The sequence below is a fragment of the Stenella coeruleoalba genome, assembly GCF_951394435.1.
Source record: "Stenella coeruleoalba genome assembly, chromosome: 6".
Classification (NCBI taxonomy): Eukaryota; Metazoa; Chordata; class Mammalia; order Artiodactyla; family Delphinidae; genus Stenella; species Stenella coeruleoalba.
The window spans coordinates 119,664,570-119,689,963 of NC_137151.1; the positions used below are offsets into that span (position 1 = coordinate 119,664,570).

A 25,394-nucleotide genomic window follows, 5' to 3' on the forward strand; every position below is an offset into this window, starting at 1 on the left:
ATGAAAGCTACCTCATTTTCCTGAATACCTCGACATGTATGTCTAAGAAAATACGTGTTTAGACCACATTTTCGACCATATATTAGAAGATAAATTTAAGCTTAAACAGTGGAAAAATGGTATGCCCGTCTGTGAAAGTTTATTTGAGTGATAAGTTGAATTTAGCTTCTGCAGTCTTTTCCTGCAGGTGTGGGACTGGAGCTGTGAAGGGGAGAGGGGAGCAGCTGCAAACTTCTCTGCAGGTGAACCTTGGGGCACAGAGAGAATGACAGAAGGGGAGCAGGCCAGGCTGACATCGGACCACGCACATTTGTTTCGTGGCTTCTCCACGCCTTGGCTACTGCCCCCAGGACCTGTGTTAACTTATTAAATGTCAGGGGACCGCAGGAAGGCTCAGTGGTAGAGGAGCAGCTTTACAGCACATTGTGGTAGCCATTCTTGGAAGGCTGTTCCTTAAGATAGGACTCCTGTGGGTGCCGTTGTGGGAGACTTCTCATTTTCTTTGTATTTATTTTTATTTTCTAATTTTTCCATTTTTCTGTAAGATAAAAAGATCAATAAATTTTTTAAGTCCGGTGGGCTTCACAGTGTAGGTGAAGTGAGATGCACTGATGAGAAGAATTGGCCTGTGTATGAGGCTGTGAGGGACGTAACAGGCGAGGCCAGGGTGGACCTTCTCGTTGAGGCCCAGGAGAAAATGGAAACCCTGGCGGGGGACCCGACTTGCCTGGGATTACACCTGGAAGCAGCGAAGCAGGCAGGATCACTTCTTAGTTAGCCTAATAAAGGAAAGGAATGATGATATGGAAAACTTCCGTTTCAAAAAACTATTCACCTTTAAGCGCTCTCTTCGGCAGCACATATACTAAAAAAAAAAAAAATTGGAACGACACAGAGAAGATTAGCATGGCCCTGCGCAAGGATGACGTGCAAATTCGTGAAGCGTTCCATGTTAAAAACAGTAACCGTTCACCCTTAAAAACCTCTCGTAAGGAAATCACAGCAATGCAGACAAATAGTTATTTCTGATATCTGAGCTATGAAAACAACGTGCATATCTAATAATGGGGGAATTGGCTAAATAACTTATGATAGACCCACGAGATGAGGTTTTGTCCTGCCATTAAGAATGATGTTTATGAAGAATTTTAAGGATATGAGAAAATGGTAACGATAGATTGAAAAGGCAGCATTTGAACTGTGTGTATCACATATCTAGTTCTCTGATATTCCTGACAGTTTCACAAAGGGGCGAAATAGGGGTGATGTTAGGATGACTGGTGACGGCACGCAGGCTGGGCCAGACGGGGAGGATGCCAGCGACGTGGCTGGAACTGAAGGAGCCTCGGAGAGAGGACAGGTGAACACGTGAGCTGGCGTCAAGCAGGAGATCTCAAACGAGCGTCCTCCCTTCCTCGCAGGACAAAGAGGAACTGGATGAAAGGATTTCTTATTTCAAAACCTACCTGGAGACCAAAGGGGCAGCGCTGAGCCAGACCACGGAGTTTCTCCCTTTCTATGCCCTGCCTTTTGTTCCCAATCCCATGGTCCACCCCTCGTTTAAAGAGCTTTTCCAGGTAAGTGACCACCTCCGAACCTTGTCCCAGATCCTGGGCAGCATGGCAGTCTCACCTTGTATACATTGGTGCTTTCTGAATGATGCTGTAAAAAGGCTAAAATTTGCTTATGTTTTGTTGTATTTGAAAAGAATGTACAGGTAATTTGCTTTAACCAACTTTTCTTGTGCTATAAAGTGTGCTTTTTTGTTGTTGCACCAAGACTTGTTAGCCCAGAGCTGACAAAATATTTTAAAACATACTAACCTCTTAAATCATTCTGTGTATACTTCTGCGGTATTGAAACAATAACTTATTCAATTACGATGAAAATTAGTAGCCTGAAAAAAAACTAGGCTGCTTTACACAATCACTGGCTATGAATATTTTGATTTGTGTTAAAATTCTCACTTACTTGGTATATATTTGGTTACCTGATTGTGTACTATATTACCATCAGACTATTTGCCCCTTGCAGTGGGAGTGCGGAGTCTTAACCACTGGACTGCCAGGAAGTCCTGACAGTTGTTTTCTTTTTTTTTTTTTCTTTTTAACATCTGTATTGGAACCGACAGTTACTTTCTTTTGGGACATTGAAGGTATTTTTATTTCATCTCCTGGCTCCCACTGTTGCAATTTTGAAGTTGGCCGTCAGTCTAATTGCTGTTCCTTTGTACGTGGTCTGTCTTTTTTCTCTGGCCTTTAAGATTGTATAATTTCACTGCAGTGTGTCTAGGGATACCCAAATATTTTATTTTGTTTTTTTTTTAAGACGTCTTCGTTTATGTTGGCCAATCTAGCAGTGCTTTCCTGAGATTCTTTTCTATATGGTTGAGACAGAGAGCCTTGAGCTGGAGCACACTATTAGTTTCCTGCAGCTGCTATAACAAAGGACCACAGACCGGGTGGTTTAGGACAGAAATTGATTGGCCCACAGTTTAGGAGGCCAGAAGTCTGAAATCAGGGTATCGGCAGGGGCGTGCTCTCTCCGAAGCTTCTAGGGGAAGATGCTTCTTTGCCTTTTCCAGCTTCCAGTAGCCTCAGGTGTCTATTGGCTTGTGGTTGAATAATTCCAGATCTCTGCTCTGTCTTTACGTGGCCCTCTTCTCTCTGTGTCTGTGTCTAAATTCCCTTCTTCTTATAAGGACAGCAGTCATATTGGATTAAGAGCTTACACTAATAGCTAATTCCATCTGCAATGTCCCCGTTCCCCTGGCCTCACATTATGAGGAGATTAGGGCTTCAACATGTCCTTTTAGGGGGCACAATTCAACCCACAACACACACATGAGAAATGAAGTCATCATGCTGTGTCGGGGAATTACAAAATCTTTTTAAAATATCAGACTTTTCTGCTTTTCTGGCAGTGTTTTTTCAGAGGGTCAGACAATGCACTGGATGGACTGATGGGGTGGGGTGGGAGGCGTGGGTGAGGATTAGAGCTGGGGGGAGAAATGGGGAAGGATGGGCAGATCTGGGAGAGATGGGGCAGGATCTCAGAGGTAAGTGGACCTGAGTTTTTAGTGACAGAGCTTCTTTCTAGTGGAACCTCTTGGTTTAGGTGGTCGATATTTTTGTCTGAAGACTCAGAAAAATTGTCCTGAGAAAGATCGTTGCTTGTGACACTTATTCTTTTACTTCGTGAGTCATTATTTTTTCCTTCTCAATGAGCATTATTTGAAATAAATAATTTATTTTTAAGGAGCAAATCAAACTAGATGTACGTCATGATGCTGGACATGATGGAGTATTTGAGGCAGATAACAGCTTCTTTCTGCTTTTCTTGTCTGGATGAGGTTTATGGAAATGAGTCTCCTTCTTCTGGAGACTCTCAGTAGCGTAGCGATAATTGTGTATTCCTGCCAGTGCCACGTATGCCTAAACCATACTGCATTATTCTGGGTATTCCACATAGTAAGGTTACTTATCAGGCTTGTGTTTAAATCACATGAAAAATTCCAATCATGTACAGGGTTATTTTGTCTCTGTATATGAAAGTACTCTCTTCTTTCCTCCTGCTGTGGGCTCTCGAATCTCCTATAAGTGAATTGGTGAAATGTCCTAAAACCTGTTTTTTACAGCATCACCACTGGCAAGACATCTTGCTTCTGACTTCAGTAACTGTGGTGGAGTTATTTAACCCTAAAGGCCACAACTTGACAATGTTTGTTGGCATTTAATGATCTAGTGCTTTTCTTTTTTTTCCTTGTTTTTTTTTTTTTCCTTTCCTTCAGGATCCTTGGACTCCAGAATTAAAGTTGAAGTTGGAAAGGTTTCTGGGTTTAATTTTTAAAGCCAGTAACACGCCGAAGCTTTTAACATTATATGTATCCTTTTGAAGCGTATGGAGGCCACCTATGGTGTTAGAGCAGCTCACTGGCCTAGATGTCCTCAAATAGGGATAGTTGTGGTCGTGCTGCTTTCATACTTCAGAGCGAATTAAGCGTTAATGGGAGCGCGTGCCACCCAGTCCGCGGCCTGTTAGGAACCGGGCTGCACAGCAGGAGGTGAGCGGCGGGCGAGTGAGGGAAGCTCCATCGCCGCTCCCCATCGCTCGCATCACCACCCACACCATCGCCCTCACCATCCGTGGAAAAATTGTCTTCCACGAAACCGTCCCTGCTGCCAAAACGGTTGGGGACCACTGCTGCAAAGGATTGACTTCTATGGCGTTGGGTCTCTGAGACGCGGCGAGGGTCCTATTTTCATGTCACGTGCTGAGAAGCTGTCTGAGTAGGAAAAAAAAATGTCTGTCTTCTTGAAAAATAACCCTTTGGAAGAATTGTCCTTCGCAGAAGATCAGCTAGTCACTTGTAAGGCCTTGAGGCCGTGGCGTATGGACAAGTCATATATAACTTGTCACTCAAATTAGAACTTTTTCCCGTTGTGGAGCACAGGATCTGGACGCGCAGGCTCAGCGGCCATGGCTCACGGGCTCAGCCGCTCGGCGGCATGTGGGATCTTCCCGGACCGGGGCACAAACCCATGTCCCCTGCATCGGCAGGCGGACTCTCAACCACTGCGCCACCAGGGAAGCCTCAAATTAGGACTTTTAAAAAACAACTTTGTTGGGACTTCCTTGGTGGTCCAGTGGTTAAGACTCTGTGCTCCCAATATAGGGGGCCCGGGTTTGATCCCTGGTCAGGGAACTAGATCCCACATGCCGCAACTAAAAATCCCAAGTGCCACAACTAAGACCCGGCACAGCCAAATAAATAAATAAATATGTTAAAAATAAATAAATAAAAAACAACTTTACTGAGGTATAATTTACACACTATGAAATTTACCCATGGTAAGTGCATTATTTAATGATTTTTGGCAAATGGATAGAGTTGTGCAGCCATCATCACAATCCAATTTAAATAGGGACACTTTTGAGAGTAAAAAGGGAACACTGACCGGACAGAGGACCAGGCAACAGGTGTAAATGGAGCTTGTCCGGGGAAGAATGTCACGGATCGCCCGGCCCGTGGGAGGCTGATTTCCCAAAGCTCGTGGGTCTCTAAGGACGTTCATCTCCTTTTATTCTGAACAAGAATGTATCAAAAGTTATTTCATAACAAGAATATAGCATTTTGAATTGTAAGGTTGGTGTTTGTTTTGTTTAATTTAATAAAACATTTAGGCCGCTGTGCTGCATAATACCTTCTGCTTCTGTTCTAACTCCAAAGCACTGGACTCTCTTTTCCTAATTGAACTCTTTGAATTGAAATCCCTGGGATTTCATGGCATGTCTCTCCTGCTTCAGCTTCCTAAGCCTCCAGTGGCTCCCTGTGGCCTGTACTCAAGTCCTCAGCCTCGCCTTGAGACCGCCCACCATCGGGCTGAGTACAGCTCTCCTGTCTGCTTTTATATCCTTTAAGGTTTTGTTCCAATACTACCCTCTGCCCACATACCATTATGTTTGCATACCCAATTCTTTTCCCTCTTAGAGTTCCGTATAAAAGGACAGTTTTCAGTGAAATTAGGACTTTTCCAACTTGGTTTATGATTACTTTAATACACTTTTAAAAAGCGTTTCTCCTTAAAAAGGTAATGGGAATTATGTAAAGATTCTAAAAGAAATTTTTTACTTAGTAAATCATATTAGTTATATTAATAATAGCACTCATTTCATTGGAATAACATGATTGAGTTAATACATGAAAAACTTGCTTAAAACAGCCCAGCACATGGAAGTGCTTGTGTTACTGACTGTTAGCTGTTAGTATTATAGTTTGCAAATAGTTGTTACCTTTTATCCTGTTCAACATGCTTTGAAGCAAATACACTGAAGTCTAGCAGGTAACTATAGACATTATTCCTTTCTTTTCCTTGTTATGTGGAAATATTTGGAGTTCAGTTCAACGCATATATTAGGTTGAATATTGTGCTAGGAATTAGGGATACAAAGAAAAGGCCAAGATATAGTTGTCTCAGGCAAGTTGGAGTTTTGAACAGTAAAATGGGAGTCTGTGAGGCAGACAGAATGAGGGACAGGAGTTCCAGGTAGAGGGAACAGCTCGTGCAAAAGCACTGAGCCTGTATGTTTGGGAAACTATGAAGCATTCAGTATTGCTGGAGCAGAAGAGTTGAGAGAGAGAGTCAGAGATTAGGCAGGCCCAGGGCACGAAGGTTCCTATGAGGTCCCGTAAGTAATGAGGAGCCTTTGAACCATTTTAAGAAGAAGGATAGCATGGTTATGTTTACATTTCTAAACAAACAAACAAAAAAACACTCTTTTTTTATTCCTGATTATAAAATTGATCATATTCCTTATAGAAAATTTGGAAAGCACAGAAATGCATTTGTGTACATACATGCACCCCAAAGTATGTAATGTTTACAATAAATGAGGATAGACAGCTATATGTATGTGTATTTTTAAATATTTTTTATCAAATGAAGAGAGAATTTCCTCATATCATTAAATATTCTTCAAAACTAGGTTGTCTTCTCAAAGTTTAAACATAGAAATTACCTACGTCCCAGCAGTTCCACCCCTAGCTGTATACTCAAGAGAAATGAAAACATATGTCTACACAGCAACTTGTACGTGAACGTTCACAGCAGCATTGTTTGAAATAGCTGAGAAGTGCCAACAACCCAGATGTCCATCGACTGATGAACGGATAAACCAAACGTGGTCTGTCCATATAACGGAATATTACGTGACAGTAAAAGTGAGTGAATGACTGATCTGTGCTACAACATGGATGAATCTTGAAAGCATGATGCCAAATGAAAGAAGCCAGACCCAGAAGGCTACATATTGTATGATTCCATTTGTATGAAGGGGCCAGAGGGGGCAAATCTACAGAGAGTAGACAGTGGTTGCCTAGGGCTGGGGAGGGTGGTGACTGCTGACGGGCACAGGGTTTCCTTTTAGGAGGATGAAAATGTTCCACAGCCGATTGTAGTGATGGTTGCACAACTCAGTGAATGTACTGAAAACCATTGAAATGTACACTTTGAATGGGTGAAGTATATAATATGTGAATTACATCTCAATAAAGCTGTTACCAGAAAAATTAAGAAAACCCAGGGACTTCCTTCATGGCGCAGTGGTTAAGAATCCGTCTGCCAATGCAGGTGACACAGGTTCGAGCCCTGGTCCGGGAAGATCCCACATGCCGCGGAGCAACTAATCCCGTGTGCCACAACTACTGAGCCTGCGCTCTAGAGCCCACGAGCCACAACTATTGAAGCCCACGTGCCACAGCTACTGAAGCCTGCACACCTAGAGCCCGAGCTCCGCAACAAGAGAAGCCACTGCAATGAGAAGCCCGCGCACTGCAACCAAGAGTAGCCCCCGCTCGCCGCAACTACAGAAAGCCCGCGCGCAGCAACGAAGACCCAGCGCAGCCAAAAATAAATAAATAAATATATATTTTTTTAAATTAAGAAAACCCAAGCAAAACAGGTAAATACCTTGCCATCAGACATGCAGCCAGATGTGTGGAAGCTGAGATTTAAACCCAGGAGGCAGTCTGGTGCCAGAGTCTGTGGTTGTAGTTACCGCGCCATGCTCTCTTCATCCCATTCTCAGTTTCCTTAGGCTAACGTTTTAGCACTGAAGTTACAGCGTTAAAGGGTATGAATTCAGATTTGCACTTTTAGTCAAACATTTTGGTAGCTGTGGGGAAGGTTTTTGAAGGGGGAAGGAGGCCAGTTAGGGGCTGTTGGACTCACAGAGTGGTTCTTGAGGTGCATAGAGGAGGATGTATCTGTGAGTCACGAGTCACCCAAAAATCGAGAAGTCGGTAACTGTCTTAGTTATTTATAGCAACATTAAGAGGCGCCCTTCCCTGTCCTGAGATTTCTTTTTTACCACGCTGGGGCCCTTTCTCAGACTGGCCAACACAATGTGAGATACCCTGAGTTCTGCCTCCTGAATGCCTGTTTTCCTGAACTTCTTTCATCCCAGAAGGAGAATGGACAAAGCAACAAAGGTAAATCATCTAGATGAAAAATTTTAAATCACAACTTTGCCAACTCGAGTTTTAAGTAATGAAATGGAGAGAATTCCGCGGACTTGGCAAACGAGGGCTTTAAAAATCTAAATATTTACGAAATGCTTTGTAGTCCTTTTTAATCTGCGTTCCTTGAGACCCACTTTTCAGGGTGGCTGGTATTGTTAGCTTTGTCTTGCATGTCAGATAACTAAGACACGGAGAAACAACGAGAATCCAAGCAAGTGCCAGAGGGACCCAAGTGCAGCAGCACAGTTAGAAGACGCAGTGCAGCATGGGTAGGGAAAGAGTTACTTCAGTATCTTTCACATTTACCTTAAACTACTTTAACAGGGTCTTATCTCCGCAGCAATATGGAGTTCTTGTTCTTAAAAGCATTTCCATTTTTTGCCAAAGTAGGAATTCCAGTCTTACACTTTTAGCATAAAATGATGGTTTTCCAAGATTAGTAATTTTTACCAGACCTGTTCATTTTCCAGAAAGGTGAGAAAAATTTTAGTTAACATGAAATTGGTGGCCACAGTTGGGATTCTTTGCCGGAGTTTTGTCTTTGATACAACATCATGAAAACTGCTTAAATTCTTCTGTTGCAAAGGGTTATATGATGTGCTTCGTGCCTTTGGTAAGTACTGAGGGCATAATCCTCAATTCCCAGCAGGTGGAGTTTTACTATGTGAAATAACACATCTGCCCTTTTCACAGCAGTCATGTTAGAGAGGATTGCAAAGCTTCCTGCCATTGTTTTTCTGTTTCCTTTTAGAGAGTTAAAGGTTTCTAAAGAAAAGAAGCATTAGTAAATTATTTAGCTCTTGGTGTGCCAGGCAACTGAACGATGAGCAGGGCTGCAGATTTGATTCCCACGCGTGCTTCAGTAGCTTCAGGTGGGAAGCGCTTGGGTGTTTCTTCTCGCCCTCGGTGGCCCCGCGGGCCTCCAGCTCAGTGGTTCTAATTGCGCCGCTGGTTCTGCAGCTGGGCCTCCCCTCCCGGAACTCAGAGGGACCTGCGTGGAGGAGCGGCAGGACTCATGCCCTCGGTCCGGGCCTGAACACAGAGGAGCAGTGGGGACCGCTCCGAGGGTCACAGGCTGCAGCCTCGAGCTCCCGGAGGTGGCGTTGCCCCCAGCATGGTTATGCGGAGGACGTGTACCTGGGGTCTCTCTCAGCGGCTGCCCAGGCCTGCTCCCTACTGGGTTAGTGCGGCTCCGGGCCTTGGCCAGGGCGGGTCCAGGCCGGTTGTCTCCCGTTCAGCACAGCTGGAGCTCCTCAGTTGGGACAGGCGCTTGGGGCTCGACCTGCAACCCCCAGAAATGCTCCTTTGCCTCACTACTTCTCTTCCTCTTGCTGCCCAGCAAGCTGCCTCAGACTCAGTGGCATAAAACAACCATGTCCATTTATTCTTGTTGCTATCATCTTGCGTGGTCTGGGAGTTGTGGGCTCAGTCAGTTCTCCCTCGGGGTGTCTCCCGGTGTAGACGGAGCCGGGTGGAGCCGTCTCCAAGGCTTCCACGTGCACAGGTCTGGTGGCTGATGCTGGCTCTCGGCTGGGCTCTCAGCAGAGGCCCTGGACTAGAATGCCCACGTGGACGCTTCCTCAGGGCTGTTGGCCGGGTTCCCACCCAGGGTGAATGTCCCCAGAGGGGGCTGGATGGAAGCTGTGTCACCTTTTCTAACCCAGTCTCTGAAGTTAACTCCGTGTTGTTTCTGCTGTGTTCTATTCATTAGAAGCAAATTCCTAAAGCCAGCCCACAGTCAAAGGAAGGAGACTTACATTCCACCTCTTGATGGGAAGGAACTGTCAAAGACCCTGCAGTCACATTTTAAAACCACCACCCAACCTGCGTCCTTTGGGTCCCAGAGAACTGCCTTAATTCTTTTTTTTTCCTCTTTTTAAAATTAATTTATTTATTTTTGGCTGCGTTAGGTCTTCGTTGCTGTGCGTGGGCTTTCTCTAGTTGTGGCGAGCGGGGGCTACTCTTCATTGTGGTGCGCGGGCTTCTCATTGCGATGGATTCTCTTGTTGCGGAGCACGGGCTCTAGTCTCGTGGGCTTCAGTAGTTGTGGCATGCGGGCTTCGTTGCTCCGTGGCCTGTGGGATCTTCCCGGACCAGAGCTCGAACCCTTGTCCCCTGCATTAGCAGGCAGATTCTTAACCACTGCGCCACCAGGGAAGCCCAATTCTTGGCTGAGTCCGTTTAGTCCTTGTTCAGAGTCGGTCTTTGGACTCCTAGGCATTGGGGACAGGAAGGTGGTGAGAAACTTCTCCTGGATTTCTGAGTTTCTGCCACCTCCTCTCACCCAGCATGCCCTGCAGCTTGGGGGGATAGCTTCTTGCCGGCAACCAGTTATGTCTCTGATAAGTGGCCCAGTTTTGCAGACGAAATAAACATGGGAGGGGGAGTGCAAGTAGAAGAGGCTGTATTTTTCTACAGACCTTTCATTTGGTATTTCAGCAAGGAGACCAGGTTTTTCGAGGCTTCTTTAAGTTTGATTTTAATTGCGTTTTCTGAGGATAGCTAAGCAGGATGTCTGTGGAATTGAGTCTGGCAGGCACAGTGTATGTCTGTGGCAGAAAAACCGCAAATGCAATATTGCCACGGAGATGAGAGATTAGCACCGCAGGGCACTTGTACCAGGGGCTCCAGCCCAGGCCCAGTGTCACCATAGCTAATTGTCACCACTGTGTCTTCTGTGCCTTGTGGTCATTGCTAAGGCTGCAGTGACCACAAGGCACAGACAAGCCCCCAATTCAATTCGAGCCCCAGGTGTTGTTTTTTATTTTTATTTCTTTTTTTAAAAATTTATTTATCTATTTTTGGCTGCGTTGGGTCTTTGTTGCTGCGTGTGGGCTTTCTCTAGTTGTGGCGAGCAGGGGCTCCTCTTCGTTGCGGTGCGCGGGCTTCTCATTGCGGTGGCTTCTCGTGTTGTGGAGCACAGGCTGTAGGCACGCAGGCTTCAATAGTTGTGGCTCACGGGCTCTAGAGCACAGGCTCAGCAGTTGTAGCACATGGGCTTAGTTGCTCCCTGGCATGTGGGATCTTCCGACCAGGGCTCGAACCCGTGTCCCCTGCACTGGCAGGCAGATTCTTAACCACTGCTCCACCAGGGAAGCCCAGGTGTTGTTTTTTAAATGGAATGGTTGGATAATATCATTATGTGTCTTCAGACCTACTAGAGAATGGACTTGAGGATATGGAGAGGGGGAAGGGTAAGCTGAGACAAAGCGAGAGAGTGGCATGGACATATATACACTACCAAACGTAAAATAGATAGCTAGTGGGAAGCAGCCGCATAGCACAGGGAGATCAGCTCAGTGCTTTGTGACCACCTAGAGGGGTGGGATAGGGAGGGTGGGAGGGAGGGAGACGCAAGAGGGAAGAGATATGGGAACATATGTATTTGTATAACTGATTCACTTTGTCATAAAGCAGAAACTAACCATTGTAAAGCAATTATACTCCAATAAAGATTAAAAAAATTTTGATAAAGCAAAATTATATATATATCATTATGTGTCTTGATAGGAAGGTTTCATGGGCAGAGTGAGATTTCCAGAAGCTTTTGAAGAAGGTGAGAAAAGTGCTTGGAGTGGAAAAGTCTCTCAAAAGGAATTATATTAAAAATGGCATTAAGAATAAAAACTTAGGTTGGCAATATACCATATTGGATTATTTTCACCTAGCCATCTAAAAAAGATACAGAAATAGTATCTTTTAGCATTTCTGGCATTATGCATTTGGCCCCTTCAGACAATGGGCAACTGATCATTTTCCTAGGGTTCAGAGCTGTAAATATTATTTTTGAAAATGATGACCTATATTCCCAGTTATAAGCCTTAACTTTCTTCCTCCGGTATTTGTGGATTAGCAGAATAGCAAAGAGCCGATTTATATCTAAATACCAAAAAAAATTTGTTTGATATAAAAATAGAGTGATTGATTTGTTTTTTATATTAGGTTAGAAAAAAATCCATATTTTAAAATGTATCATCTTGAGCAGCCAAGATGTCTCTAAAATCAAATCTCATCTACTCTTTTTTTTTTAATTAATTAATTAATTTATTTATTTATTTTTGGCTGCGTTGGGTCTTTGTTGCTGTGCGCAGGCTTTCTCTAGTTGCGGCGAGCGGGGGCTACTCTTCATTGCGGTGCGCAGGCTTCTCACTGCAGTGGCTTCTCTTGTTGTGGAGCACGGGCTCTAGGCGCACGGGCTTCAGCAGTTGTAGCTCGCAGGCTCTAGAGTGTAGGCTCAGTAGTTGGGGCGCACGGGCTTAGCTGCTCCGCGGCATGTGGGATCTTCCCGGACCAGGGCTCGAACCCGTGTCTCCTGCATTGGCAGGTGGATTCTTAACCACTGCTCCACCACGGAAGCCCCTCATCTACTCTTAAAAAAAAAAACACAACAATGCATCTAAATGAAGTAGAAATGTCAACAAGGGAAAGCTTGACTGCTTTACTGTAGGATCACTTTTGTTATTGATTCATTTCATGCTCGAATTATAGGAAATATAGGAAATTATATAATACAGGAAATTATAGGAAATATAAGGTCACTCTTTGTGACCTTAACTGGCATTCTTTTGGTTGTATATATCTTTTGTTTAAAGCTTGGGATGCAGTTCTCTGGACTTTTGCACAAATTATGTCAGTGGCTTTGAAATATAAAGGGTCTCAATAAATTTCGCTGGCATGATCACGACAGTTTCACTCAGATAACATGGACCGAGACATCTCCATTAAAAGTTGAGATCTTGCATGGCAAGGCATCTTAGCTTAGTTGTCCTTGTCTCATAAAACTTTTTGTTACTGAGTCCAAGCTTGCTTTGCTCGCCGCATGACGGGCCAATGCATCGGAGACAAGGTCTTGAGGCAAGGAATACGACTTTATTCGGAAAGCCGACAGACCGGTGTCTGTGGAAAACCATCTTATCTGGGTCTGGATGCCAGTTTCTTTGACAGAATCAGAGAGGGAGAGGTGGTGAGGAAGTAAAGTAAAAGGGCCGTCAGTCTTGCAAAGCATCTTCTGGAATGACCAGACTTGGTGAGGGGATGTGTTAGTTTCTTCTTTCTTGCAGCCATCCACAGGTGGGCAGGGTTCCCTGAGGCAGGCCATTAGGTATGTTTATAATAACAAAAGCAACGAAAAGCAAAGGTTAAAGTCTAAGAAACAGATCGGAACATGGAGTCTGATTTAGCTCTTCCCTGTCACAATTTGACAGGGAAAAAAAGAGTCAAAGTTCTGTTTAATGCTCAAAAATAAAGTTGATATTTTGAGCTGTAACCCAAATAGCTTACAGTAATGGTCAGGTCCTGTGTGTAGCCAGTTAAGGTGTCTGCAAGGTGATATCTCTGGATAGCAGGCTCTTTTTGCTAAATGGTGTATTTGAAAGGGTTATGAACGTTTCAGCCCAGTTGCCTACTTCTCTCTTTCCTACAGGCTGCTGGCAGTGAAGGCTCTTTTGCCTCAGGTTACCATACTTTGAAACTGTCATAAATTCCAGTTCTGCGTTCCCAAGGCAAAAGTTCCACAAATAGTCCCTAACATTTAGTTAATTGTAAAATGAGTTTATGTGGGGAAGAGTTTTTTGCTACAGTCCCCTTTGGAGAGGGACTACTTTGATGACATTAACACTGATAATTTGGGAAGTCATTTGACCCAGCTAGTGGGTTTTGGTATTTCATTCGTCTGCCACTTGGTACACGTTGAGAAAAATGTCACAGATACTCTTTAATATTTATTCCCATAAAATGAGACTATGAATAATCTAAAATTTTCATCCTTGGAAGTTCTTGTTTATGTAATTTTGAGTTTTGGATGTATGAAAAAGCTTAAATGATACTTAGTGTAGGAGGAAGGTAGTGACTCCTTCCCAATATTATATTAGGAGAAGATTGATAAATGATTTCTAGGAATGTTCTCCAGAGGTTCCAGTACTGGATGTAAATTTGTGTCAGATGACTTTTTAAAGTTATCTTTCAATACTGAGATTTGATGGGCGTTAAATAATAATAATTCATTATGTGATATTTTGGGTTTTAGTAGTTAAAATATTTTACTTCTGCACATCAACAATTGTGACACATAAAAGTTTTTGAAATACAGTTTGAATGTGGGTGATCCTCATAGCTGTTTAGGACACAAATTAGGAGGAAAACATAATTTAGGACAGTGTTTCTCCAACTTGTGGCCTGTGTCAGAGCCGGGAGTTTGTTGACAGCATAGATACTTAGCCCCTACCCAATATCCACAAAATCGGAGTCTCTGAAGGTAAAGCTTGATCATCTTTATTTTGGGGTGATTCTGATATATTTCAAAACTTGCATTACCACTGCTGTAGGACGTAACCTTTCTGCCACTTTTTCAAGTTATCTACTTGCATAGAAATATATTTAGAAAATCTTTGACCCCTTTCCATGAAAGGCAATAATAATAATAGCTGGCGTGTATGGCAGCTGCTGTGGGCCAGCCATGTGCTGGGCACTTTGAGTACATGTGTTCTTTAATCCTCACAATAACCCTTCAAGATCATTATCATCTTCCCCATTTTATAGGTTAAGAAATGAGAAGCAGAGACATTAAGTGTCTTGCCCCAGGTTACCCAGCAAGAAATTGGTAGGGTAGAGATTTGAACCCAGGTCTTTAACTGAATTAGAGTTGATTTACAATATTATATTAGTTTCAGGTATACAACATAAGTGATTCAATATTTTTATAGATTATACTCCATTAAAGTTATTATAAAATAATGGCTATATTTGGTCTTTATAATTGTAAAGGCTCTCTCTGTATACATGAAATGTGTTCTAAAATGAAGGCTTTAAGTATTATGCAGTGCCTGGATCGGGACAATATTGAGTTAACGTGGGTTTGGGGGCAGCAACACGTCCTTCCATCTAAAACATAGCCTTCCAGGAAAGGGAAAAAATAGGATAGGGCCAAGGAGTACTGACACCGAAGAAGATTTGTATAGTCCAACTGTGCCCAGGGTGGCGTGGCCGTCGAGCGCTGCCATGGGGTACGGGGCCAGGGTGGGGGGGATTCCAAGGAGACAACCCTAGAACCTTCCAAGGCTGCCGCTCTAAGACTTATGCTTCATCGAACTGGCAGAATGAACACCTGGAATCTTACCTAATCCTGGATCTGAGTTTTCTCAGCACCTGTCAAGCAGCCCTAACCTTCACTTAAAATGAAGAACTCTCTTGCGGTTATGAGTTATCCCCCAGACCAACCTCACGGGGCACAAACAGAGAAAAAAACTCAGTTTTGGTTCAACCATTTTGTGAGCTGATTCTAGAAAGAAACATTGAGTTTGTTTCTTGTACATAGAGAGAGGAACTAAAAGAAGTTGCATGGGGTTCGGCCAAGGAAATAGATTTTGTTAGGAAAGCCAGTGATGACTCAGTTGAACTACCGGGGATAAGAAATGAAAACATCAGTGATTACAAAGCACTTTGTCATTAAAAGTGGCATGAGACAGAAGAAGTGTTAAACACAAATACGGAGCGTCAAGTTCATTGTTATGGTAAAATATTCTGACAGTAGGCATGGTACTCCCTTGACAAGAATATAATTACTTTTTATTTTGTAGGGGTCTTTTAAATTGTTGCTTTTTTGTTTTGTTTTAATATAAATATATATTGTCTTCCTAGAAGTGTTGCAGCAACTCCACCAGCAGCTGGTAGAAGCTGAGCGTAGGTCAATGACGTACTTGAAACGGTACAATAAGATCCAGGCGGACTACCACAATCTCATCGGAGTCACAGCAGAGCTGGTGGATTCTCTGGAGGCCACAGTCAGTGGCAAGATGGTAAGGAAGGTCCCCCATTGTTCATGTGTCTTTTTTGAGATAAAGATGTGTCATGACACATCTGTTGACAAAAAAGAAGAAAAAGAAGGCATGTACATAGAAAATTCAGGGACTTCCCTGGCGGTCCAGTGATTAAGACACCACTTTTCCCCTGCAGGGGGCACGGGTTCGATCCCTGGTCAGGGAACTAAGATCCCGCATGCCACACAGCGAGGCCAAAAGATAGAAAAAAGAAAGAAAATTCAAACAGTACAGAAATAAATAAAAAGAAAGTGTGTGTTTTCCTTTTGCCTTCTCTCCTCTTACAATGTGACTGCCATCATCCTGGTGTGCTTCCTACAGCCAGGTCGGCGCAGCGCCAGGTGTGGCCACAGATGGGCACATGAGCTCTTACAACTGGAGTGTGCAAGCAGAGGCCTGCAGACCACCAGGCAGGGGTTGGAAGGGCCTCCACTGTCAAAACAGGGAGAGATGGAGTTGGGGGAACACTGGAATCTTTTTTTTTTTTTTTTTTTTTTTACCAAAGACCGTACTTTTATTACATTGTTGATGGTTAACTGCATGGAGATACAAATTTCAGGAAGTTTCCAGTTCAAAAACCTCAGGCTCTCACCCAAGAACACACTTATACAATATTTAAAAGTACAAAAGCTCCTTTTGGTTAAGGGACAATACAAGAAAACTCATGAACTTAGTGACACCAGAAATGCCAGTCCACGCGGTCCCAGAAAATCCATTTCTTGGCTCTCATTGGTAAGAACGTCCCTCTGATACTGAGCACAAGGTGTTTCTACACCAAATGTGGGAGGCCCAGGTTTTCAGGGCCCAAGCTGATGGCTGCCCTTGTTCCTTTGGACTTCAAATTCTGCCCCTGCCGCAGCACAGCCTCGGAGCAGGCCGATGCTCGGGCTCCCATTCAGTGATCACGCGCTGGCCACCCTTCACTAGCTTGCAACCCAGACTGGCTCTTAACCTCGGGTAGGGTGCTGCTCCCGTCTCCAAAAGCGAGTGTGTCTACCCTCACCAGCCGCCCCACACCTACGGTGGAAAGCTGGAATCTTAACTAGCTTGTTCTTCATGTAAAAGAAATACGTGCTCTTGGCAAAAGACTGAAACAACTCAGAGGAGTATATGGTTAGGAGCAAAAGGCCCCTTCCACACACAATTCCTAAGTCTCATTTTCTTACTGACATTCAAGATTAACACTTCCTTGTGTATTATTTCAGAACACTTCTGTGCATGTGCACGTGTGTGCACGTGTGTGCGTGTGCGTACGGTATGCACGTACTTACTTGGGATCCTGTGACCCATTACTCTTCCCAAGCTTGCTATTTCACTTTCAATATATCTTGGAGATCTTTCCACATGACCACACACCTACTTCATTCTTTTTGATGCTTGTACATTATTATTCCACTGCAAGGGTGAACCATAATTCATCAGATCTCTGATGAGGAACATTTAGATTTTTTTGTTTGCTATAACAAAAACTGTTATAATGAGCATCCTTGTATATGCTGTCTACCTTTGAATATAGGTAAGATAAGAGCCTAAGAATGGAATTGCTAGGTCAAAGGTTATGGGCATTAAAACTTTGAGAGATGTTTTGCCAAATTATTTCTCCAAAGATTTCAGCAATGTCTACCCACCCCCCACCCCCAGTAGCATATCAGAGCATCTATTTCTCCACACACTTGCCAACACTGGACATGATTATACGTTGAAATTTTTGCCAGTTTGCTAAGTAAAACTTGGTATTCTGAATGTTTCAATTTACATTTCTTTAGTCATGTATGAGGCTGAATATATTTTCATATGTTTTTTGGCCATTTATATATTTGTCTTTTAGTCAACTGTTTATTCATGTCCTTTTCTCACTCACTTTTTTTAAGCAAGAGAGTGACAGAATCAGATTTCCTTGTTAAAGGGCTGGGTCTGGTATCAGTTCCAGTATCAGCCAAAAGAGGAAACAGTTTCAGGAGCAAGGGGTTGATCCAAAGTCTCAAAAATCACAGAAAACTGTAGAAGTCCAGGACGGAAAAGTGTCCAGTGTTTCTGACACTTAGAAGGCCTTTGCCATGAGTTTCCTTGGGGTGATTCAGATGGGGGCTCGACTGTGTTGTGTCGAAAGGTAAAGTGAAGGGCAGGCGGCAAACGTTGGCTATTCTTTCGAGGACCTTGGCTGTGAAGGAAGAACACTGAGAGGGTGGTTGATAGATGAGGGCCTAGGGAGGAGAAAAGGGAAGGTATTTTTAAAATATTAAATGTATTTGGACATGTTTCTAGGTTGTAGGGAAGGAACAGGTTTACAAGGAAAGGTTAAATGCACAGGATGAAAAATGGATGATTAAATTTTGATGCTGTGGGAATTCAGAGGAAATGGGCTCAGGATAATGTAGGAGGTACAGCCTTGAGATGGGGCCCTTATTTGTCTGAGGTACAGCCTTGAGATGGGGCCCTTATTTGTCTGAGTCACTTATAGCTGAGTGTCGAGGGATGACCAGAGACATCTGGCACAGAGGGGCAGTCTTTCTGGTGGCCGAAACAGACCAGATGTTTCAAGGGGACAGACAGGAGGACCACAGGGAGACAAAAGGGTCTAGCCCAGTTCTGGCTCTTTCCAACTCACCATCCAGTTGAGTTGTCTTCCTCTTGTGGGGACGAATGAGTGAGGGGTAGGAAGAGAGCCAGTTACATTACCATATGGAAGTTCAGCACATGGAATCGTGAGGCTGGGGAAAAGGAGCTTCCCTCTCACAATCAGGCACAGGAAAAAGTCTGGAAGGGGGTAAAATTGTTAAGAGTAGTTACCTCCAGGGATTGGCTTGTGGGGTGGGGCTGGGGAGAGGTTGTGTTACCTTTTAAATGAGCACATGTTACCCCTATAAAAAGAAAAGACATAAGATGAAAACGTTTCAGAGATTACCACCTTAGATGCTGGATGTCCATCCTGAATCACGGTACCTAATGAGAGAGGTATGAGAGGTGCTGAAGGAAGAGGCCATGATGCCGTGGCATTGAGCAGCAGTAACCCAGCCTCCTGTTGTCTAGTGCTGGATAGTGTAGAAAGTGTCTCCATCACTCATTCAGTAAGCGCTTACTGAGCCATCTGTCATGTGCTAGGCTCTCCCTTGATCTCATTTACCCCCCTCCCCGTGACGCAGAGCCGTGGCCTCATTCATTTCATCCGACAGGTCAGGAAAGCAGGAGGCAGAGCTGCTGATTTTCTCGAGTCCGCTGCTTGAGCCCAGATCTTCAGATTTTCAGTCCGGCTTTCTTTCCATCACATTATGGCCACCCAGTGACTTTGTTGCTTGAATTAACAAAAAATGGTTTAAAATCGGTTTATTTGACGGGAAATCCCTGGCGGTCCAGTGGTTAGGACTCTGCAGTTTCACTGCTGAGTGCACAGGTTCAATCCCTGGTCAGGGAACTGAGATCCCCCAAGCCGCCCTGTGCAGCCAAAAGAAAAAAGAGAAATCGGTTTATTCTACGTGACAGCAGGAGTACGTTAAGTGGGGTTCTGTAACTTAAAGTGTGCTATCCCGTGACCACACCAGTAGCGTGTTAGTTTTTGCGTCAGGCGCAGCGCTTCAACTCCCTAGGGCTGCGATGTTAAAGCAAAAGCTCACCTTTGTGCCCTCGGAGAGGCTGTTGAGAGTCAGCTCCGACACTGGCTAGGGTGCCTCTCACGGCCCCGGGGATGTCTCACCCCTTTCACCCGCCGTCCATCCTCTGTCCTCCGACAGATCACTCCCGAGTACCTGCAGAGCGTCTGCGTCCGCCTCTTCAGCAACCAGATGCGGCAGAGCCTGGCGCGCAGCGTGGACTTCACGAGGCCCGGCACGGTGAGGCTCTGCGCCCGGGTCTGCCCCCAGGTGTCAAAATCCCGTAACTTTAAAGAATGGGAGAACAGGAGGAAATAACACATTCGGAGTCTGCATCTCAGCGGGCTTTGGAGGTCTGTGCGTTCCCAGAAGGAAGGGTGGTTTGGGCCGCTGGGAGGCGGTCTCCTGGGGGCGGGGGCGGGGGAGGCGCGTTTGTCTCTTCCAGGCGGAGCTGCTTGTTGGGTCCCAGGGCCGCTAACGGCAGCAAGGCAGTAGGAAACGAAGGAAACCTCGTCCTGTTTGAAAAATTACTGCCGTGTTGGGGTTGTGTGGTGGCAGACGGGCTTTCCTTTTATCTTTTTAAACTTTATACTTAGAATCATTGCAAACGTACAGAAAAGCTGCAGAAACTGCCCGAAGGACACTTGTATACCCTTTACCCATTTTCACCACCTGCTAGCGTTTTGCTCCTTTGTTTGTTTACTTTCTCTCCACACACGCCCATACACACACAGTATGTTTTCTGAACCATCTGAGGATAAATTACATATGTTTATGGCCCTTTGCTCCTAAATACTGGAGTGCTGTGTGCATTTCTTAACAGCAATGTTCTCTTCTATAACCGTGTGATTGTCAACTTCAGTAAATTTAATATCGAGGCAGTATTTTCACCTGACTAACCTACTGTGCATGTCCTAGTTTTGCCAGCGGAGCCATTAACGTCCTCTGCAGCAGCCCCTTCCCCGTGCCCGGAGTGTGGGCTCAGGTGTTACGTTGATTTGTCGTGTCTCTCTAGCCTCCTTTCAGCTTCAACACTCCCCCACCCCCACCCCCCACCCCGTCTTTCTTTCTTTGACTTTCATGACATCGACATTTTAAAAGAAGACAGTCCTTCCCCTTCTTTAAGAGTAGGACATTTCTCCTTCTGTGGTTGATGTTTCCTTGTGGTCAGATTCAGGTTGGCGTTACAGGCCAAGACTTCACGTAGGTGATGTGTCCTTCCTAGGAGAGCTCACATCTGGAGGCACGTGGAGCTGAGTCGGGTTCTTAACCAGGGGCACGAGTACAGCTGTGTCTCCAGAGGAAGTTTTCAGAGTTCCTGAACCCATGTCCCGGGAGCGCACACCAACCTGCCACCTGGTCCAGAGGCTGTGTGTGTGGAGCCGGGCAATTAGGAAGGAAGCACCGGGTGATCCTGAGGCAACCCCGAGGGTCAGAGCCCCAGCTTTTAATTGTTTGCACGTTAATACTAGGGTCTTCATAAACAAGGCCTTTTTCAGCATTAAAATAACCTACCTGATTCTCAAGTAGATTTGAAGCAGCTTATTATGAGAAAACACAAATATGAGAAATGAAAAGATAGAAAATAAAAATAAAGAAATTTTGGTTAGAATTCATAGAGACTGAAAGTAGATTGGTGGTCGCCAGGGAGTGGGGGAGATGAGGGGATGTTGGTCAAAGGGTACAGACATCTGGCTTTAAAATGAATAGGTCTGAGGATGTAATGTGCAGCATGAGGACTACAGTTAACAATACTGTATTGTGAACTTGAAGGTTTCTAAGAGAGTAGATCTTAAATGTTCTCACAACAGCAAAAGGTAACTATGAGAGGTGACAGCATGTCCTAAGTTACTGTACCCCTGGGAGCGAGGCTCAGATTTGGCTGTGGGCTTCCCAGTAGCCTGTGCAAAAAACAGTTACATGACTTATTTCTAAAGGAAGAGAGGGTGATATTCACTGCATCTAAAATGGCATTTGTGCTACGCATGTAGCCTGTGAAGCACAGCAGTAAAATGAACGCCTACGAGCCCATCACATGTGCCCACAATAGACCATTTCAATGCCACCAACGTCCCCTATGTGCCCTTTAGACCGTGAACTTTTTCCAAGTAGGTATATTACTCTTACAATTTAAAAACAAGTCTAAGTACCTTTTTTTTTGAGGACTGGAAGGTCAAAAAACTGCTGCACAGGATTTTTCTGGTGCTAAGACCTGCGGAGAGTTCCTCTCGTGGATCTTGGTAGAAAGGACATGGTAACGTGGTGAAGAGCCAGCGTCCTTGACTATGTCCTCGGGGTGCACGTGGAAGTGCACCGCCAGGCTTTCGCTGCGTCAGCTGTGCCACACATGGACAGGAGCTGCGGAGTCCATGCTTTAGGATGTGGGTGGAGTGATGTCAGCATACAGGAATCTTAGCGAATCGACTATTTTGAAAATGTCAGTAAAGCACACACAGACATCCGAGTTTCGAAAAAGTAACTCCCTCGTGGGCCCTCTAGGATGAGGGGCTTCAAGCCACATCCCTGTGGCCTGGCTGAGTTGACCCTCTGTGTCCAGTGTATGCTTAACTGTAAGTCATCAACCTAAGGTAACACTAAGGATAGAGTGTGTTCACCAAAAATGATGGCTTTCTAGCAGTAATTAGCATAGCAGGATCTGTGTCTAATAAGGCCACTTATTCCCCCCACCCCTTCCATTTATGTATTAATTCAGTAAATACTTAGTGTTCTTCAGGTTTGTTTATAAAACCCCACCCTGTCTTGCATATACAAGAATCCTGTCTGTTGGCGGAGTGCTGCATCCAGCATATTTAAAACTGATGTTGGGACTTCCCTGGCAGTCCAGTGGTTAAGACTCCGCGCTTCCACTGCAGGGGGCACGGGTTCAGTCCCCGGTCAGGGAACTAAGATCCCACGGGCCACGTGAACAAAACTGATGTCATGTTTAAAAGGAGCGATATAAAAGGGGATGGGGGAACAACGTATCTGCTGTTTCATCCCGTTAGAAGTTACCCTCATTTGTCAAGAGGCTGGTCCTACCATCCTTCCCTGTTATGGTGGCTCTAAGGTACAGAGTGTGAGCCTCAGAAACCGCGGGAGAGAGGATGTGCTCTGTTTGCCTTAACTCGCAACCATTTTTTTTCCCCCACTTGAGTCATTGACTTAATAACAGGCCATAAAAACTGCAAACAATTTTTTATTGTTCCTAGTATATTTTTCTTATAAGGTGATAAAAAGTGGGTGAGGGGTCATTATGGAAGTGTAAAAGAATATTGTAGTTGACTAGGCATGCCTAACGTTAATGTATGATATCAGATTTATAACGCATGAAGAGGAAATTAGGATACAATTTAGATCGGATGTCTGGTGACTGAGCCAATCGGATCTAGGACTTGGAAGAAGATTGCTTTTTTATTTGTTTAAGGGAATATAGTCTACCCGAAGTCCAAACAGGATGCCATCAGTTTCAAGATAAATAGGTAGGCACGGACCAGCCTTCCTTCTAGCCTGGTCCTCGATCAGCTTCTCCTCGGGCTTGAGCGTTTCAATTCACTGTACTGACAGGAGCCTGGCTGAAGCCCATCAGAAAACGGCTGGTGCTACGAAGTTTAGTGCCTTTGATACTGGTTTTAAAATCTGGCTGTTAAGAATCTGGCCCTCTGCAACCTCGTTCACTGTTGAAAGTTCAGAAGGGCTCAGTAAATAAGACCCTTCTTCCCCCTGAGTTCCGAACCAATCGAAAAATACAACAATAGAATGAAGGGAAAAGGAGCTGGAGATGTTGCCACTGATTCTGACAAAGCTTATGTTGGAGAATGTGGATTTTTTTTTTGGTAGGCAGGTGGGTAACCTACTGTTGAGCCCTGGAATTAAAGAAACAATCCCCCCCACCCCACCCACCCCACCCCCCATCATGGACAGCTGTGGCCCAGCCCCTGCTCTCCACCCGCTCCACCCCTACCACTGGGGCTGTGCTCTCTGCGCAGCCTCACTGCCCAGAGGAGGCGGGTGCGGGGCGGTGCAAATCCAGTAAGTCACCCCCTCTGGGGGGGTATATGTGAAGACTGTGTATGTGTGGAGGCCGAGGACCCCACTGAGGAGACAAGAAGTGTGTTTCCACCCTACCTCCTTCCCACCCAGGTAACTGTGTCCGGAAGTCTGATGCATTATCAGAGCTGGGCGTCAAATGCACATGCTCCCAGGGTTGATAATGATGGATTAAATCTTGAGAAGAGAGCTCTCCTGGGTGGCCTCTTCCAGCTTGACTGCTTGTCACCACCCTAACCCCAGGTTTGTCATGCCGCGGTCCTTACCAAGTCAGGCTCCAAACCCTGGGGCCCATTATTTGCTGGGATTTGAGATGAATCTGATTTTGTATTATCAGGAATCTAGTGATAAGTAGTAAAAGGAGAAACTTCTTCCTCAGAGCACAAGAGGGAGGTTTTTTGTGTGTTCTAAGGTTATACAAGGGATACAAGAATATGTTAGCTGGAAAATACGCAACAATTTAGCAGTAAATGGAGCAAAGCAGAAACCCCTTCCCTCCCTCACACACACCCCATCCCGCCTTCCTCCACAGATAAGTGTTGACTGTGTTTCACATACATCCTCCAGACCTTTAAAAATTGTATATAATTGAGATTTTATTGCACATATCATTCTGCAGCTGTCTCCTTTCACTTAACTACATTTTTGAAAGTCTTTCTTGTCCCTTTAGCATACTTGTATTTCCCTTATCTTTCAGAATTTTAGTTGGAGAACAATATGGTGCATTTAGCCCTTCCTCTGGCAGACATTGTCGGTTTTTTGCTCTTTCTAATGATGCAGCGTCCATCTTTGTGTGCTGCAAATAGCATTTAAAAGTGCTTTGGTATGTCTTTCTCTCCTTAGCCCCCTCTTTGCAGTGGGCAAGCATGAATGCAGAGACACTCTCGAGGTGGAAAACTGAGCACAGCCCCCGGTTGAGTCCCAAGTCCCGCCCTGTGGCGCCTCTAGGTTTGTGATGCATCGGATGGGAAAGTTTCCATTTAAACCCATCCTTATTGGGAAAATGGCTCTTTGGGGAATTAACCCTCCCTTTCTTCCACGACTCCAGGTAGGCCGCACTGGAAATACAAGTTACAGTACTTCCCAGTGTGATAGCATGAAATATATTAAAGACGCAGGACATGTGAATCCTAGGAGGCATCTACTTCCAGAATCAACCATCTTTGTTAGCAGAGAAAACCTGCAGGGGCGGGGGTGGCGGGGGTGGCAGGGGTGGCGGTGACCCTTCGGGGAGGTGGCCGCGTGCCGATGTTCAGGAAGCCTTGCTGTGGCACTGCTCTGCTAAGGAGGGTACTTCCCGAAGCTTCCTGCTGTGTGGACTGTGGCTCTGCAAATGAAGTCCAGCCTCTTCAGCCTTGGCGTTCTCCCTCAGGCGGCTTGCTTAAGTCTTGGCAGGACGCCTGCCCTTTCCCCATGTTGCCACTGCATTTCGAGGCAGCCTTTCTGGGCCCAGTGCTCTGTGTATCGAGGACGGGGAGTTGCACACCTGGTTCCCCTCTCCCTACCACACCTCATACACCAGTGCCTGTCACGTACCTGAACTGACCCTGCTGATGTGAGGATTGAATACCTTTGGTCTCATCAGTCGGTAGGACCGTGATCGGCAGAGGGGAACTGTGCCATTAGCTCGGACCTTTTCCCTGACCTCCAAACCCAGACTTACCGGCCTTCTCCCCGTGAATGTCTGACAGGCACGTCACACTTTCCGTGTCCCAACCCAGGCTCATCTTTTCCTCCACACGGGTGATTTCCCTCCTGTGTTTCTGTCTCAGCAAATGGCACTCCAGGGAACCCCGGGGGTCGCCCGAGGCTCTTCCCTTTCCTCCGCCCTGTGCTCAGGTGGCCGTGGGGATCTGGGCGGGCTTCCTCCCTCCTGCCCTGCCTCTGTTGCTTTGTGTCTGTTCAGGCTCTCCCTCTTTCTGTCCT

The 25,394-nt window shown here is 45.1% G+C and overlaps 1 protein-coding gene across 8 annotated transcripts in view; it reads left to right on the forward strand.

Moving 5' to 3' along the window:
* ARMC9 (armadillo repeat containing 9) overlaps positions 1 to 25,394 on the forward strand; it is a 137,149-nt gene that overhangs the window by 13,728 nt on the left and 98,027 nt on the right. For 7 of the 8 annotated variants that reach the window (XR_013828690.1, XM_079924173.1, XM_079924175.1 and 4 more), the window contains 5 exons: positions 1,422 to 1,577; positions 3,791 to 3,883; positions 7,966 to 7,990; positions 15,656 to 15,813; positions 19,563 to 19,661. Coding sequence is in view for 7 of the 8 variants with exons in the window: in XM_079924173.1 (XP_079780299.1) it covers positions 1,422 to 1,577; positions 3,791 to 3,883; positions 7,966 to 7,990; positions 15,656 to 15,813; positions 19,563 to 19,661 (531 nt within the window). In the remaining variant the exon portion in view is untranslated. Of the gene's footprint in view, positions 1 to 187; positions 243 to 1,421; positions 1,578 to 3,790; positions 3,884 to 7,965; positions 7,991 to 15,655; positions 15,814 to 19,562; positions 19,662 to 25,394 lie in introns of all 8 variants that reach the window. The other variant, XM_079924179.1, reaches the window with a different exon arrangement.